The 14,999-nt window shown below is 45.9% G+C and overlaps 1 protein-coding gene across 1 annotated transcript in view; it reads right to left on the reverse strand.

Moving 5' to 3' along the window:
* Positions 1 to 14,999, reverse strand: part of TMPRSS3 (transmembrane serine protease 3) — a 128,371-nt gene that overhangs the window by 47,464 nt on the left and 65,908 nt on the right. Inside the window, exons 7-8 of the mRNA XM_089691901.1 lie at positions 14,664 to 14,707; positions 11,846 to 12,017 (exon numbers count right to left, since the gene is read on the reverse strand). Of these exons, the coding sequence (XP_089548027.1) occupies positions 11,846 to 12,017; positions 14,664 to 14,707 (216 nt within the window). The remainder of the gene's footprint in view (positions 1 to 11,845; positions 12,018 to 14,663; positions 14,708 to 14,999) is intronic.

A 14,999-nucleotide genomic window follows, 5' to 3' on the forward strand; every position in this document is an offset into this window, starting at 1 on the left:
GAACACAGATCGCTGTACGGGACCTCTGTGTGAGGTCCCAATCATGTGATCACTGATTGGCCAATCAGTGATCACATGAATAGGTGTAAGCAAGATGTCACTTCTGACATCATTGCTTACTACGTGTGAAATCTGTAAATGATCACAGAGGTCACATGGTACAAGGCTATTCACAACAGCCTTGTACCATTGACCAATCACAGCTCACACAGTATTTCTCAATGGCTGCAAGAATGCAGCCAGAGAGAAGGAGAAATGATTGCTTTTACAGACTTTATGGGCGTAAAAGCAATCAGTGAAAAAAAAAAATCTTCATCACCCCCCACAAGTAGTACAGTGTCAATATGGTGACAGTGTACTGTTAGGGTGACAGTATGTTAAAAAAAAAAACATAAATTATAATATATAAAAAAAAAATACAAATGTAAAAAAAATTTTTAAAAATTATAGTTTTTGGTTATACACTAATTTGGGTTATTTTTTTTTACTAAAAAGATAACTGAATAAATTTTGGCCAAGATTTATGAAGAAAGATTATTTATTTGCAAAATTTTATAAGGAAAACACTTTTTTTCAAAATTTTTGGACTTTTTCATTTATATAGCAAAAAAATATATAAATCCCAGTGGTGAATAAATACCACCAAAATAAAATTTTATCTGTCTCAAAAAAATGCTAAAAAATTCATATGGGTACAGTGTTGCATGACCGCGCAATTGTCATTCAAAGTGTGATAGCGCTGAAAGCTGAAAATTGCCCTGGACAGGAAGGGGGTGAAAGTGTCCGGACTTGAAGTGGTTAACAGCAGGTAGGTGGCATAGTGGTCACTCAATGGGAAATAAACATTGGTGGGGGTCGGGGGGTTTTCTTTTTTGTGCAAATCATCAGGATTGACATTGGATTTACTTCAGAGGACTTTTTTTGGCTTGTTTGAATAAAAGACTTCAAAAACTGTCTCTGGGTTTTTATTTACTCTGTATATTTTTTTGATGAATGAGTAGGGGGTTACTCATTCACATAGGGGGGCCAGGATCTGGGGGTGTTTGCTCGTCCCCCTTCCTTTCCTGGCCTGCCCGGCTACATGCTTACATAAGGATCTGTTATGGATTTTGGAGGGGCCCATGCCATTTTTTTTTCAATTTGGTGTGGGGCTCCTCTCAAAAGCCATACCGGGACCCCCCCCCACATTTTTTTATTTTAATTTTTAATGCTGGCACTTCTTCTGGTTTACTTTCTGCCATCAGCGGGAATCCCACTGATAGCAGATGAGTCATGGTTGTTAAGGACGCGGCAGTCACCGTCTCCTTAACAACCAACTACTTGCTGGTTGTTAAGGATGCCAGCAGCTGCCAGCTCCTTAACAACCAATTAAAATGAAACACATTCCTTAATTATCACATGCCTGGACCACTACGCTTCCCGACCACACTATAGCAGATATACTGCTACAGGGTGGCACGGGTATGCAAAATCATATATATATACGTGGTTTTGCATCTCTGGGTAGGTGGCGCATGAGGTGTGCGTCGCACCGTACTCGCACTGCCATTCACGGCCGCAGCTGTCAATCACCGGGTCTCGGCCGGTGATTACTCGCCGGCGCCCGGTGATTGACGAGGATCGCCAATGGGGAGGAGAACTGTATGTAAACAATACAGTTCTCCTCCCTGTCAGCTTGTGCACACTGCTTTGGATGGCTTTGCACAGCACAGCCATCCACAGCAGTGTGATTACAGTGAGGCACACAGACGCAGCCCCCTAGTAAAACAGCATACAGCAAACAGTTAACCCTTTGATCACCCCTCATGTTAACCCCTTCCTGCCTAGTGCCATTAGTACAGTGTCAATGTTTTTTTTCTAGTACTGGTCACTGTATTGGTGTCACTGGGGATGTCAGTGACACCAAGTCAGTTCCCCCCAGTGTCAGAATGCCCGCCGCAGTCCCACTATAAGTCGCTGATCGCCGCCATTACTAGTAAAAATAAAAAAAATTAAAATTCTAGTATATATTCTGCTATTTGTAAACGCTATAACTTTCACGTAAACCAATTAATTTACACATATTGGGATTTTTTTTTTAGCAAAGAAATGGAGCAGAATACATTTTGGCCTAAATTTATGACAAAATTTGATTTTTTTTTTTTTTTTTTTTACTGGACATGTTTAATAGCAAAAAGTCAAAAATATTGTTTTTTTCTCAAGATTGTCAGTCTTTTTCTTTTATAGCTCAAAAAATAAAAACCGCACAGGTGATCAAATATCGCAGAAAGAAAGCTCTATTTGTGGGGACAAAAAGGACATAAATTTCATTTGGGTGCAGCGTTGCATGACCGTGCAATTGTCAGTTAAAGTAATGCAGCACCATAACGCAAAAAATAGCCTGGTCAGGATGGGGGGGTAAATCCTCTGGAGGGCGAGTGGTTAAGACATGCATTTATTTATTTCCTTTAGAGAATATAATTGAACACAGTTTTAGGCGGTATTACCCTGGGTTTTTGGTTTTTGATGTAAATACCGTATAAAGGGATAGTAAATTAATATTTTCAGCGTCACATGGGATATTTGGGGGAAAAAGTATCAGATCACCTAAATACTGCATGAGATCTGCTTTAGTGAATGGAGTCCACGGATGTTTAAATGTTCCTTTATATTGTAGAAATTGATCTACAGAGATCGCAGAACTAAGGTTGTGTATAGACATGGCACCACATACTGGATGTTGGGGCTTACACACATAATCAAGCAGAAAAGTAATGTCCATCAACAAAGCAGAAGATGCCATCAACAAAGCAGAAAAGTAATGTCCATTACAGGGGCGGACTGACTACTCATGGGGCCCCCGGGCAATAGGGGATCATGGGGCCCCTGTGTCCTTGCCCAAACTCAAAAAAGCCTATGAAAAAGGTACAAGGGGCATCTCATGGGTCCCCCTACTGACCCCGGGCCCTCGGGCAGTGCCCAAGTTTCCAAATGGTCAGTCCACCCCTGGTCCACCAACAAAGCACCTTTTCGATAGCAATGTAACATGAACATACAGACCACATCATGCCTGAGGAGCCCTTCCCTTGGAGTTATCCAGATTACTATGAGATGCTCAATACGCTTGCAGTTTTTCCAGCTAATAGAAGGTTCCAAGAAGCTGGTGGAACAGATACCCTGTAAGAGGAGACCTTCTCTTTCCCCTCTTGACAGGTACCTCTCCCTAACATTGCACCTCTTCTCTCCCCAACAAGCAGGGCTCTATCCCTGACCTACACTCCTACTGCCCATGTGCAGAATGATGGAGAAACCACCATTTATGAACTTCTGTTTCAAAATGGATGTCCAAATCTCGTGAGATGTCTTCCTCCCCAGGATGGACACCTAGAGCTCGCAATAGGGGACAAATTAGTCCCCAGCCAATTCCTGCCAAACTGGGCAAGTGGCAAAGCAGCACCTGAAGGGTGGTGGACAAACTGCAGCCCGACACCTCTCTACACACAGTAGGTTATCCATTCACTAGAGGCCAGTGACATCACTGAGAATGCAGCCTATCCATTCACTAGAGACCAGTGACATCACTGAGAATGCAGCCTATCCATTCACTAGAGACCAGTGCCATCACTGAGAATGCAGCCTATCCATTCACTAGAGACCAGTGACATCACTGAGAATGCAGCCTATCCATTCACTAGAGACCGGTGACATCACTGAGAATGCAGCCTATCCATTCACTAGAGACCGGTGACATCACTGAGAATGCAGCCTATCCATTCACTAGAGACCGGTGACATCACTGAGAATGCAGCCTATCCATTCACTAGAGACCGGTGACATCACTGAGAATGCAGCCTATCCATTCACTAGAGACCAGTGACATCACTGAGAATGCAGCCTATCCATTCACTAGAGACTAGTGACATCACTGAGAATGCAGCCTATACATTCACTAGAGACCAGTGACATAACTGAGAATACAGCCTATCCATTCACTAGAGACTGGTGACATTACTAAGAATGCAGCCCATCCATTCACCAGAGACCAGTGACATCACTGAGAATGCAGCCTATACATTTTCTAGAGACCGGTGACATCACTGAGACAGCTCTTCCAGCAAAGAGATAGCCCCTCCAGCAAAGAGACAGCCTCTCCAGCAAAGAAACAGTCCATCCAGCACATAGACAGCCCCTCCAGCAAAGAGACAGCCCCTTCAGCAAAGACACAGCTCTTCCAGCAAAGAGATAGCCCATCCAGCAAAGAGGCAGCTCCTTCATCAAAGAGACAGCCCCTCCAGCAAAGAGACAGCCCCTCCAGCAAAGAAACAGTTCATCCAGCAAATAGACAGCCCCTCCAGCAAAGAGACAGCCCCTTCAGCAAAGACACAGCTCTTCCAGCAAAGAGATAGCCCATCCAGCAAAGAGGCAGCTCCTTCAGCAAAGAGACAGCCCCTCCAGCAAAGAGACAGCCCTCCAGCAAAAAGACAGCCATCCAGCAAAGAGACAGCTCATCCAGCAAAGAGACAGCCCCTTCAGCAAAGAGACAGCCCCTCCAGCAAAGAGACAGCCCCTCCAGCAAAAAGACAGCTCATCCAGCAAGGAGACAGCTCATCCGGCACAGAGACAGCCCATCCATTCACTAAGGATCAGTGGAATGAATGAGAATGCAGCCTATCCGCTTACTAGATATCAGTGACATCACTGAGAATACAGCCTACCCATTTAGTAGGGATCAGTGACATCACTGATAGACCTATCCATTTAGTAGGGATCAGTGACATCACTGATAGACCTATCCATTTAGTAGGGATCAGTGACATCACTGAGAATACAGCCTATCCATTTAGTAGGGATTAGTGACATCTCTGAGAATACAGCCTATCCATTCAGTAGGGATGAGTGCCATCACTGAGAATACAGCCTATCCATTTAGTAGGGATCAGTGACATCACTGAGAATACAGCCTATCCATTCAGTAGGGATCAGTGGAATCAATGAGAATGCAGCTTATCCATTTACTAGATATCAGTGACATCACTGAGAATACAGCCTATGCATTCAGTAGGGATTAGTGACATCCCTGAAAATACAGCCTATCCATTCAGTAGGGATGAGTGCCATCACTGAGAATACAGCCTATCCATTCAGTAGGGATGAGTGCCATCACTGAGAATGCAGCCTATCCATTCAGTAGGGATCAGTGACATCACTGAGAATGCAGCCTATCCATTCAGTAGGGATGAGTGCCATCACTGAGAATGCAGCCTATCCATTCAGTAGGGATGAGTGCCATCACTGAGAATGCAGCCTATCCATTCAGTAGAGATCAGTGACATCACTGAGAATGCAGCCTATCCATTTAGTATGGATCAGTGACATCACTGAGAATACAGCCTATCCATTCAGTAGGGATGAGTGCCATCACTGAGAATACAGCCTATCCATTTAGTAGGGATCAGTGACATCACTGGGAATACAGCCTATCCATTCAGTAGGGATGAGTGCCATCACTGAGAATGCAGCATATCCATTTACTAGATATCAGTGATGTCACTGAGAATGTGGCTTATCCATTCACTAGAAATCGGTGACATCACAGAGAAAAGCAGATTTATGTACTGTAAATAATACACATTGCCAAAAAAATATGTGCATGTCACACCTTTTTGCATGTCTAGGTTTTAATAGCAGCGATACATGGTGTGTCTATCCTCTCCTCCTCCTCCTCCTCATCCTATTTTTTCCCTAGCCGCCATAATCCTTCCCCAGCCCATCACCCCCTTGGTTCCTCTGGACTTTGTTCCCCTCTCTCTTCCCCACACTTCCGCTCTCGCTCCACACACTGCATTTAGAAGTCTAAAAATAATAATAATCCTTGGACGTTTTAATTGAAATGTCATCGGAGGATTATCTTTCATGGCGAACTCTACTGCGCGGAGAACTCACATAAGCTTTAACATTTTACTAGTAAAGGATTATTTCATTGCTTGGCCTTTAAAGCGCACGTTTCAAGTAATGAAAATGGTATTTTCCCTTAAGAAGTTGCAGGCTGACATTGAAGTGTGCGGAGATCTTAGTAAATTGATGGGTCTGGGTTGTTAAACTTGTTGTTTGAAGAGTAAATCCGCCAACAAGTAGCATCAATCAGCTGCTAATGCTGTCTAGGAAATGCTGGGGCTGTGCGAAAGACTGAACGTTTACGTAGGGAACCAGAGAGGCATTTTCTCCGCTACACTTGTTTTTCCTGTAGGACCAAATTCACTTTTCCTTGTACTAAAGACCACAAATGTGCCACTTACACTACCAGGTGCCCAGTATAAAAGACCACTGAGTCTACGCAAGACCTCCTGTAAAGCCCAGTAGCCTGATCTTTCTATCCAAACCTGAGTATCCTGACTCCTGAATCCAGGACTGTGTATCTGACTTGTATATCTGATTTTGCGTGCAATGACCAGTGTATCCTGATCTCTGTATCTTGATCTGATCGTACCAGGGGCGGACTGACCATTTGGAAACTCGGGCACTGCCCGAGGGCCCGGGGTCTGTAGGGGGCCCCATGAGATGCCCCTGGTACCTTTTTCATAGGCTTTTTTTGAGTTTGGGCAAGGACACAGGGGCCCATGATCCCCTATTGCCCGGGGGCCCCATGAGTTGTCAGTCCACCCCTGCAACAAACAACAGATGGACGCAACAGGGGAAAACAACGGTGTCAAACACACTGGGTGGTGATGTCCAAAAAGACCTTGTGGGTCAAAAACCGTCCACTAGGAGGCAGCTTGTGGGTTAGAGTAAGAGATCACTCTGTAAGGGAAAACCAAGGGAAAAAGGAGAACAAGCGCCATCTAAGTGTAGTATTAAAAACAAAGCTTTACACAGAATAATGCACTCCCAAAGGAAGATGTAAATGGGCATGTAGTGCTGTAGAAATGGCTGTCATCAGTATCGGTCCCAGTCCGCAGGATGGACGATGCTATGGGCACGCTGGTGGGTGGTTCTGGAGGCTCTTAGGACATCCTGACCGGCGTGGAACACAGCTGAAGTGACGGCACGACCAAATGTGACAAGCAATAGTGGCAATGCGTTCCGGAGCATGAGCTCCTTCTTCAGGCAATTTTGCATCTTGGAAAGCCCATAATCTCCCATTGAATGCTGAAATCACGAAAAATTTGTGTAGTCATCTTGACACAGAAATTCTCCAGTTTTTGCATCATTTTGTGCATCTTTAGTGTGGGGTAGGTCAGGGATAGAGCCCTGCTTGTTGGGGAGAGAGCAGCAGCAGTACTAGGGAGAGGTGCCTGACCAGGGAAAGAGAAGGTTTCCCCTTACAGGGTATTCTGCATACCTCCCAACTGTCCTGGAATGGGCAAAACCAGGGGCGGACTGACCATTTGGAAACTCGGGCACTGCTCGAGGGCCCGGGATCAGTAGCAGTCCCCATGAGATGCCCCAGGTACCTTTTTCATAGGCTTTTTTGAGTTTGGGCAAGGACACAGGGGCCCCATGATCCTCTATTGCCCGGGGGCCCCATGAGTTGTCAGTCCGCCCCTGGATCGTACTGACCTGAACCCTGAACCTGTGTACCATTGTCTTCTTAGGACTCATGTACGCTGCAGCTGCTAAACTCACATTTAGGAGCTGTTCAGCGTTTTTTTTCAGCAGCCCCTGAACTCACCCTAATGTTTTCCTATGTGTCCGTGTACATATCGTCGTTTCCAGTCGTTTACAGTAGTTTTTTTGAACGCAACAAACTTGCATTCAGACGTCGATTTTATCAGCGCTTCAAGCGCAAAACGCTTGTAAACGCAGCTAAACGCGTCTGAACGCGGCAAATCACAAGCGTTTGCGTTTGAAATTTTTTTTTAACTCTTCCAGTTCCCAATGCTGTCCAGAGCCTTTTTTCATCATGCAAACTGTTTTCAAGGTGCTCAGATGGACAAAACACTGAACACAGGATGTGCCTATTAAGTTGCCAGACATTGTAATGACCAATTCACACCTCAGACCTCTCCCACCCTTGGAAACAAAAGATATTTTAATGACCATTCACACCTCAAATTCCTCATGAAGACCCCCTGCCAGGTGGCCTTAATGACTCCCTCCACCAGCCACCTTTCCCACCCTTGGAAACAAAATAAATGTTAATGAGCAACTCACACCTAAGCTGATCTCAACACATACTTCTGTCTCTGCTTCTACTCTCTGTATTTATCTGAAACAGTCTGAAATAGTTAATAATTTACCACTTTTCAGTGCATTCTGGGCATGTGGAAGGTTGTCCTGTGCTTATCTTTAAAAAAACACTTCTAAACGCAAATGTGCATAAACACACATAAACGCGTTATGCAAACACAGCTAAACTGACATTTTTTAACCTACGTTTTCCAGCAGTCAATTTCCATTGTTCAGAAATGTCCCGTATCCTGACTCTTCTATATCAATCTTCTTATCTTTACTTGGGTATCCTGATCAACATATCCTGACCTGTGTATCCTGATCTCAATGTCCTTTCCTGTGTATTCTGATCTCCATATCCCTATCCATGTTTCCTGATCTCCGTATCCCAATCCATGTATCCTGATCTCCATATCCCAATCCATGTTTCCTGATCTCCATATCCCAATCCATGTTTCCTGATCTCCATATCCCAATCCATGTTTCCTGATCTCCGTATCCCAATCCATGTATCCTGATCTCCATATCCCAATCCATGTATCCTGATCTCCATATCCCAATCCATGTATCCTGATCTCCATATTCTGATCTACATTTCCTAATCTCCATATCAAGACCTACAGTGCCTTGAAAAAGTATTCATACCCCTTGAAATTTTCCACGTTTTGTCATGTTACAACCAAGAACGTAAATGTATTTTATTGGCATTTGATGTGATAGACCAACACAAAGTGGCACATAATTGTCAAGTGGAAGGAATTTGATAAATGGTTTTTAAAAATGTTTACAAATAAATATCTGAAAAGTGTGGTGTGTATTTGTATTCGGCCCCCTTTACTCTGATACTCCTAACTAAAATCTAGTGGAACCAATTGCCTTCAGAAGTCATCTAATTAGTAAATAGAGTCCACCTGTGTGTAAATTAATCTCAGTATAAATACAGGTGTTCTGTGAAGCCCTCAGAGGTTTTTTAGATAACATTAGTGAACAAACAGCATCATGAAGGCCAAGGAACACACCAGACAGGTCAGGGATAAAGTTGTGGAGAAGTTTAAAGCAGGGTTAGGTTATAAAACATATCCCAAGCTTTGTACATCTCACTGTTCAATCCATCGTCCAAAAATGGAAAGAGTACGGCACAACTGCAAACCTACCAAGACATGGCCGTCCACCTAAACTGACAGGCCGGGCAAGGAGAGCATTCATCAGAGAAGCAGCCAAGAGGCCCATGGGAACTCTGGAGGAGCTGCAGAGATCCACAGCTCAGGTGGGAGGATCTGTTCACAGGACAACTATTAGTCGTGCACTCCACAAATCTGGCCTTTATGGAAGAGTGGAAGAAGAAAGAAAGCCATAAGAATTCCCCTTTGCAGTTTGTGAGAAGCCATGTGGGGGACACAGCAAACATGTGGAAGAAGGTGCTCTGGTCAGATGAGACCAAAATAGAACTTTTTGGCCTAAAAGCAAAACGCTGTGTGTGGCGGAAAACTAACACTGCACATCACCCTGAACACACCATCCCCACCGTGAAACATGGTGGTGGCAACATCATGTTGTGAAGATGCTTTTCTTCAGCAGGGACAGGGAAGCTGGTCAGAGTTGATGGGAAGATGGATGGAGCCAAAGACAGAGCAATCTTAGAAGAAAACCTGTTAGATTCTGCAAAAGACTTGAGACTGGGGCAGAGGTTCACCTTCCAGCAGGAAAACGACCCGAAACATCCAGCCAGAGCTACAATGGAATGGTTTAGATCAAAGCCTATTCATGTGTTAGAATGGCCCAGTCACAGTCCAGACCTAAATCCAATGGAGAATCTGTGGAAAGACTTGACAATTGCAGTTCACAGACGCTCTCCATCCAATCTGACAGAGCTTGAGCTATTCTGCAAAGAAGAATGGGCAGAAATGTCCCTCCTAGATGTGCAAAGCTGGTAGAGACATCCCCAAAAAGACTTTCAGCTGGAATTGCAGTGAAAGGGGGTCCTACAAAGTACTGACTCCGGGGGGCCGAATACAAATGCCGCCACACTTTTCACACATTTGTAAAAAATTTGGAAAACCATTTATCATTTTCCTTCCACGACACAATGATGTGCCACTTTGTGTTGGTCTATCACATAAAATCCTAATAAAATACATTTACGTTTTTGGTTGTAACATGACAAAATGTGGAAGATTTCAAGGGGTATGAAGACTTTTTCAAGGCACTGTGTATATATGTACTATGCCTATCCTAATCTGTGTACCCTGACCTGTGTATCCTAATCTGTGTACCCTGACCTGTGTATCCTAATCTGTGTACCCTGACCTGCATATCCTAATCTATGTACCCTGACCTTCGTATCCTAATCTGTATACCCTGACCTGCGTATTGATTTGCCTATCCTAATCTGTGTACCCCGACTTGTGTATCCTAATCTGTGTACCCTGACCTTCGTATCCTAATCTGTATACCCTGACCTGCGTATCCTAATGTGTGTACCCTGACCTTCGTATCCTAATCTGTATACCCTGACCTGCGTATTGATTTGCCTATCCTAATCTGTGTACCCCGACTTGTGTATCCTAATCTGTGTACCCTGACCTGTGTATCCTAATCTGTGTACCCTGACCTGCGTATCCTAATCTGTGTACCCTGACCTGTGTACCCTGACCTGTGTACCCTGACCTGTGTATCCTAATCTCTGTATCCTGACCTCTGTATCCTAATCTGTGTACCCTGACCTGCATATGCTAATCTGTGTACCCTGACCTGTGTATCCTAATCTCTGTATCCTGACCTGTGTATCCTAATCTCTGTATCCTGACCTGTGTATCCTAATCTCTGTATCCTGACCTCTGTATCCTAATCTGTGTACCCTGACCTGTGTATCCTAATCTCTGTATCCTAACCCGCGTATCCTAATCATGGTATCCTGACCTGTGTATGCTAATCTCTGTATCCTGACCTGTGTATCCTAATCTCTGTATCCTGACCTGTGTATCCTAATCTCTGTATCCTAATCTCTGTATCCTGACCTCTGTATCCTAATCTCTGTATCCTGACCTCTGTATCCTAATCTCTGTATCCTAATCTGTGTACCCTGACCTGTGTATCCTAATCTGTGTACCATGACCTGGATATCCTAATCTCTGTATCCTGACCTGTGTATCCTAATCTCTGTATCCTGACCTGCCTATCCTAATCTCTGTATCCTGACCTGTGTATCCTAATCTCTGTATCCTAATCTGTGTACCCTGATTAGCCTATCTCAAACTGTGTACCCTGACCTGTGTATCCTAATCGCTGTATCCTAACCTGCGTATCCTAATGATGGTATCCTGACCTGCCTATCCTAATCTCTGTATCCTGACCTGTGTATCCTAATCTGTGTACCCTGACCTGTGTATCCTAATCTGTGTACCCTGACCTGTGTATCCTAATCTGTGTACTCTGACAAGTGTACCCTGATGTTTTTACCCTGTCCTGTGTATCTTGACATGTGTACCGTGACCTGTATTTCCTAACCTCTGTATCCTGACCTGCGTATCCTGGTGTGTGTACTTTGACCTGTGCATCCCAATCTGTGAACTTGGCCTGTATATCCTCATATATAAACACGGTGTATGATGTAGTATGTATTTGCAGCACAGAAATCCACCCAGCAGTATCTATTTCCCTACTTCAGAAGGGTACCTTACACGTTCTGTACACTTACTCGTACACACAGTGGGCAGCAGTGATGATCCATTGTGCGCTGATCAGGGAGCCTCCACACAGGTGGATTCCTTGGAAGGTCAAACTAGCCTGCCAGGGCCACTGTCCCTCTGCTGAGATGTTGCCACCCACTATACGGGCCGAGGAAGCGTAGCTGGGCCGGTTACCACAGACTGATGGAAGAGCACAGACACAGAATTATTAGCAAAGTCCCACACAAAGCATAGAGGGCATCATAAAACAGGTCCATATCTGAATAGTACATACCAAAAATCCCACCGCTGTGCATCATTCAGGACCCCAGGGGCAATCCCACCACCTACTGGACTGCAAGGCATGCCCTTGTACCCGGATATGCTCAGGGAGGAGAATGGCCATAGAGGGAAGCAAGTTTGACTCCATGGAGAGGAGATTATGGACAGGGATGAGGTCAGGTGGGTTTGGATCCTATACTGAATTCACCTGAGTGATCCCCCCAGAAAGCTGTCATCTGTGATTGGCCAGTAAGAAGCAGCCAAGGCATTCTCCACCCGTAGCTGCACAGGGAATGCTGTGACCGCTTATGATTGGCCAAGCTGAACCAGAGTGGGAGGGGCTGCACTAGGAACCAATAAGGCTTTGCTCCATGCACATGGGTTGAGAGAAAGTAGAGGGAGCAGATTTGATGGCACTTGTCCAACCAGCAGGCTGTGGACGAGGGTGTGACAGCTGTAGCAGAGAAAGCAGTGTCATGCTGCTTGATGGTCATGTGACAACAGCAGGGCCGGGTCTAGATTGTCTGATGTGGGTGTGCAGTATAAAATGTCAGGGGGCAGAGAATAGGAGGTCAGTAGGGCGGTGTACAGGGGTCAGCAGGGCAGTGTACAGGGGTAAGTAGGGCGGTGTACAGGGGTCAGCAGGGCAGTGTACAGGGGTCAGCAGGGCAGTGTACAGAGATCAGTAGGGCGGTGTACAGGGGTCAGCAGGGCAGTGTACAGAGATCAGTAGGGCGGTGTACAGGGGTCAGCAGGGCAGTTTACAGGGGTAAGTAGGGCAGTGTACAGGTGTCAGCAGGGCAGTGTACAAGGGTCAGTAGGGCGGTGTACAGGGGTCAGCAGGGCAGTGTACAGGTGTCAGCAAGGCAGTTTACAAGTGTCAGCAGAGCAGTGTACAAGGGTCAGCAGGGCAGTGTACAAGGGTCAGTAGGGCAGTGTACAAGGGTCAGCAGGGCAGTGTACAGGGGTAAGTAGGGCAGTGTACAGGGGTCAGCAGGGCAGTTTACAGGGGTAAGTAGGGCAGTGTACAGGTGTCAGCAGGGCAGTGTACAAGGGTCAGTAGGGCGGTGTACAGGGGTCAGCAGGGCAGTGTACAGGGGTAAGTAGGACGGTGTACAGGGGTCAGCAGGGCAGTTTACAGGGGTAAGTAGGGCAGTGTACAGGTGTCAGCAGGGCAGTGTACAAGGGTCAGTAGGGCGGTGTACAGGGGTCAGCAGGGCAGTGTACAGGGGTAAGTAGGACGGTGTACAGGGGTCAGCAGGGCAGTTTACAGGGGTAAGTAGGGCAGTGTACAGGTGTCAGCAGGGCAGTGTACAAGGGTCAGTAGGGCGGTGTACAGGGGTCAGCAGGGCAGTGTACAGGGGTAAGTAGGGCGGTGTACAGGGGTCAGCAGGGCAGTTTACAAGTGTCAGCAGAGCAGTGTACAAGGGTCAGTAGGGCAGTGTACAGGGGTCAGCAGGGCAGTGTACAAGGGTCAGTAGGGCAGTGTACAGGGGTCAGCAGGGCAGTGTACAGAGATCAGCAGGGCAGTGTACAGAGGTCAGCAGGGTACTGTACAGGGGTCAGCAGGGCAGTGTACAGAGGTCAGCAGGGCAGTGTACAGGGGTCAGCAGGTCAGTGTACAGGTGTTAGCAGGGCAGTGTACTGAGGTCAGCAGGGCAGTGTACTGAGGTCAGCATGGCAGTGTACAGGGGTCAGCAGGGCAGTGTACAGAGGTCAGCAGAGCAGTGCACAGGGGTCAGCAGAGCTGAGGATTGGGGACAGCAGAGCTAAGAACAGGGGTCAACAGGGCAGGGGTTGACAACTGGCAGGGCAGAGGACAGGAGTTACTGCTGGCAGGGCAAAGGATAGGGGTCACGTTTGCAGGGCAGAGGACAGGGGCTACTGCTGGCAGGGCAGAGGACAGGGGTCACTGCTGGATGGGCACAGGCAGCAGAGCTCCTCCTCCCCATATAGACAGTTTTGGCTTTGGGGGGCACAACTAAAATGTGGAGGGGCATAGCACCCCCCAGATCTGGCCAAGTTCAACAGATGAGTGAGGCTAACCACCTGGATTGTTCCAGCAGAGGTGTACCTGTGAAGGAGGTGTCTACAGAGAATTCAGTCCTGTGGGTACTAATGACCCTGGGGGGAAGGAGAGACTTTTAGTGAGAGATGGCTGCTTAAAGTGCTGTATATGCTTTCACATGTGACTACTGCAGGCTGTCCACTAAAAATGATTGACTATGTATTGCCAAGAGACTCTGGAATGTATGTCAATGTGATTTGCCATTTCCTGAGTACTATCAGTAAAGTGCAGCAACCTTATTATTGTGTGGATATTCCTTCCTTGGGTTATAAAGGTCAATGGTCGGAAATGTTATGTGGAGACCTGTGGCATGGAGTGGGGCACAACATGGCAGAAAGTTCGGTCTCAGCAGGAGGGACAGTGTTCTAACAAAGACAGAAGCGGGGGCAGGGACTTGCACTCTTCGTGCCATTACCAATCCATTGCACAGCTCCTCTTACAAGCTGGCTCTTTATGTTAATTACATTTTTAACAAGCAGGTCATCGCACACACTCACCAATACATTTTATGGTGGTAACGTTACCCGAAGAGCAGTATTCTCTGCAAGAAATACAAAAGAATTGTGAGTTTATTTTTATTTGTATTGTGGCCATTTTTTTAGAGACAGTCTGCGCCCTCTAAAGCTAACCAGATACTCTTTACTTATGTACATGACCCATATGAAGAATTCAGCAGATCTAAAAAAAAGACAGTATAACTCGCAGCTAGAAGAGTAGTTTCAGCTATAGTTTTGGAAAGGCTTCTTTACTGTGACAGCAGTGAAATATGAAATCCTTTTAATTAAAGGGGGTCCACTTTAATACATATCGCTGTAACTACTCTGACACCCCTA

The sequence above is a fragment of the Staurois parvus genome, unplaced genomic scaffold (assembly GCF_062004578.1).
Source record: "Staurois parvus isolate SC_StPar_1 unplaced genomic scaffold, SC_StPar_1.0 ptg000574l, whole genome shotgun sequence".
NCBI lineage: Eukaryota > Metazoa > Chordata > Amphibia > Anura > Ranidae > Staurois > Staurois parvus.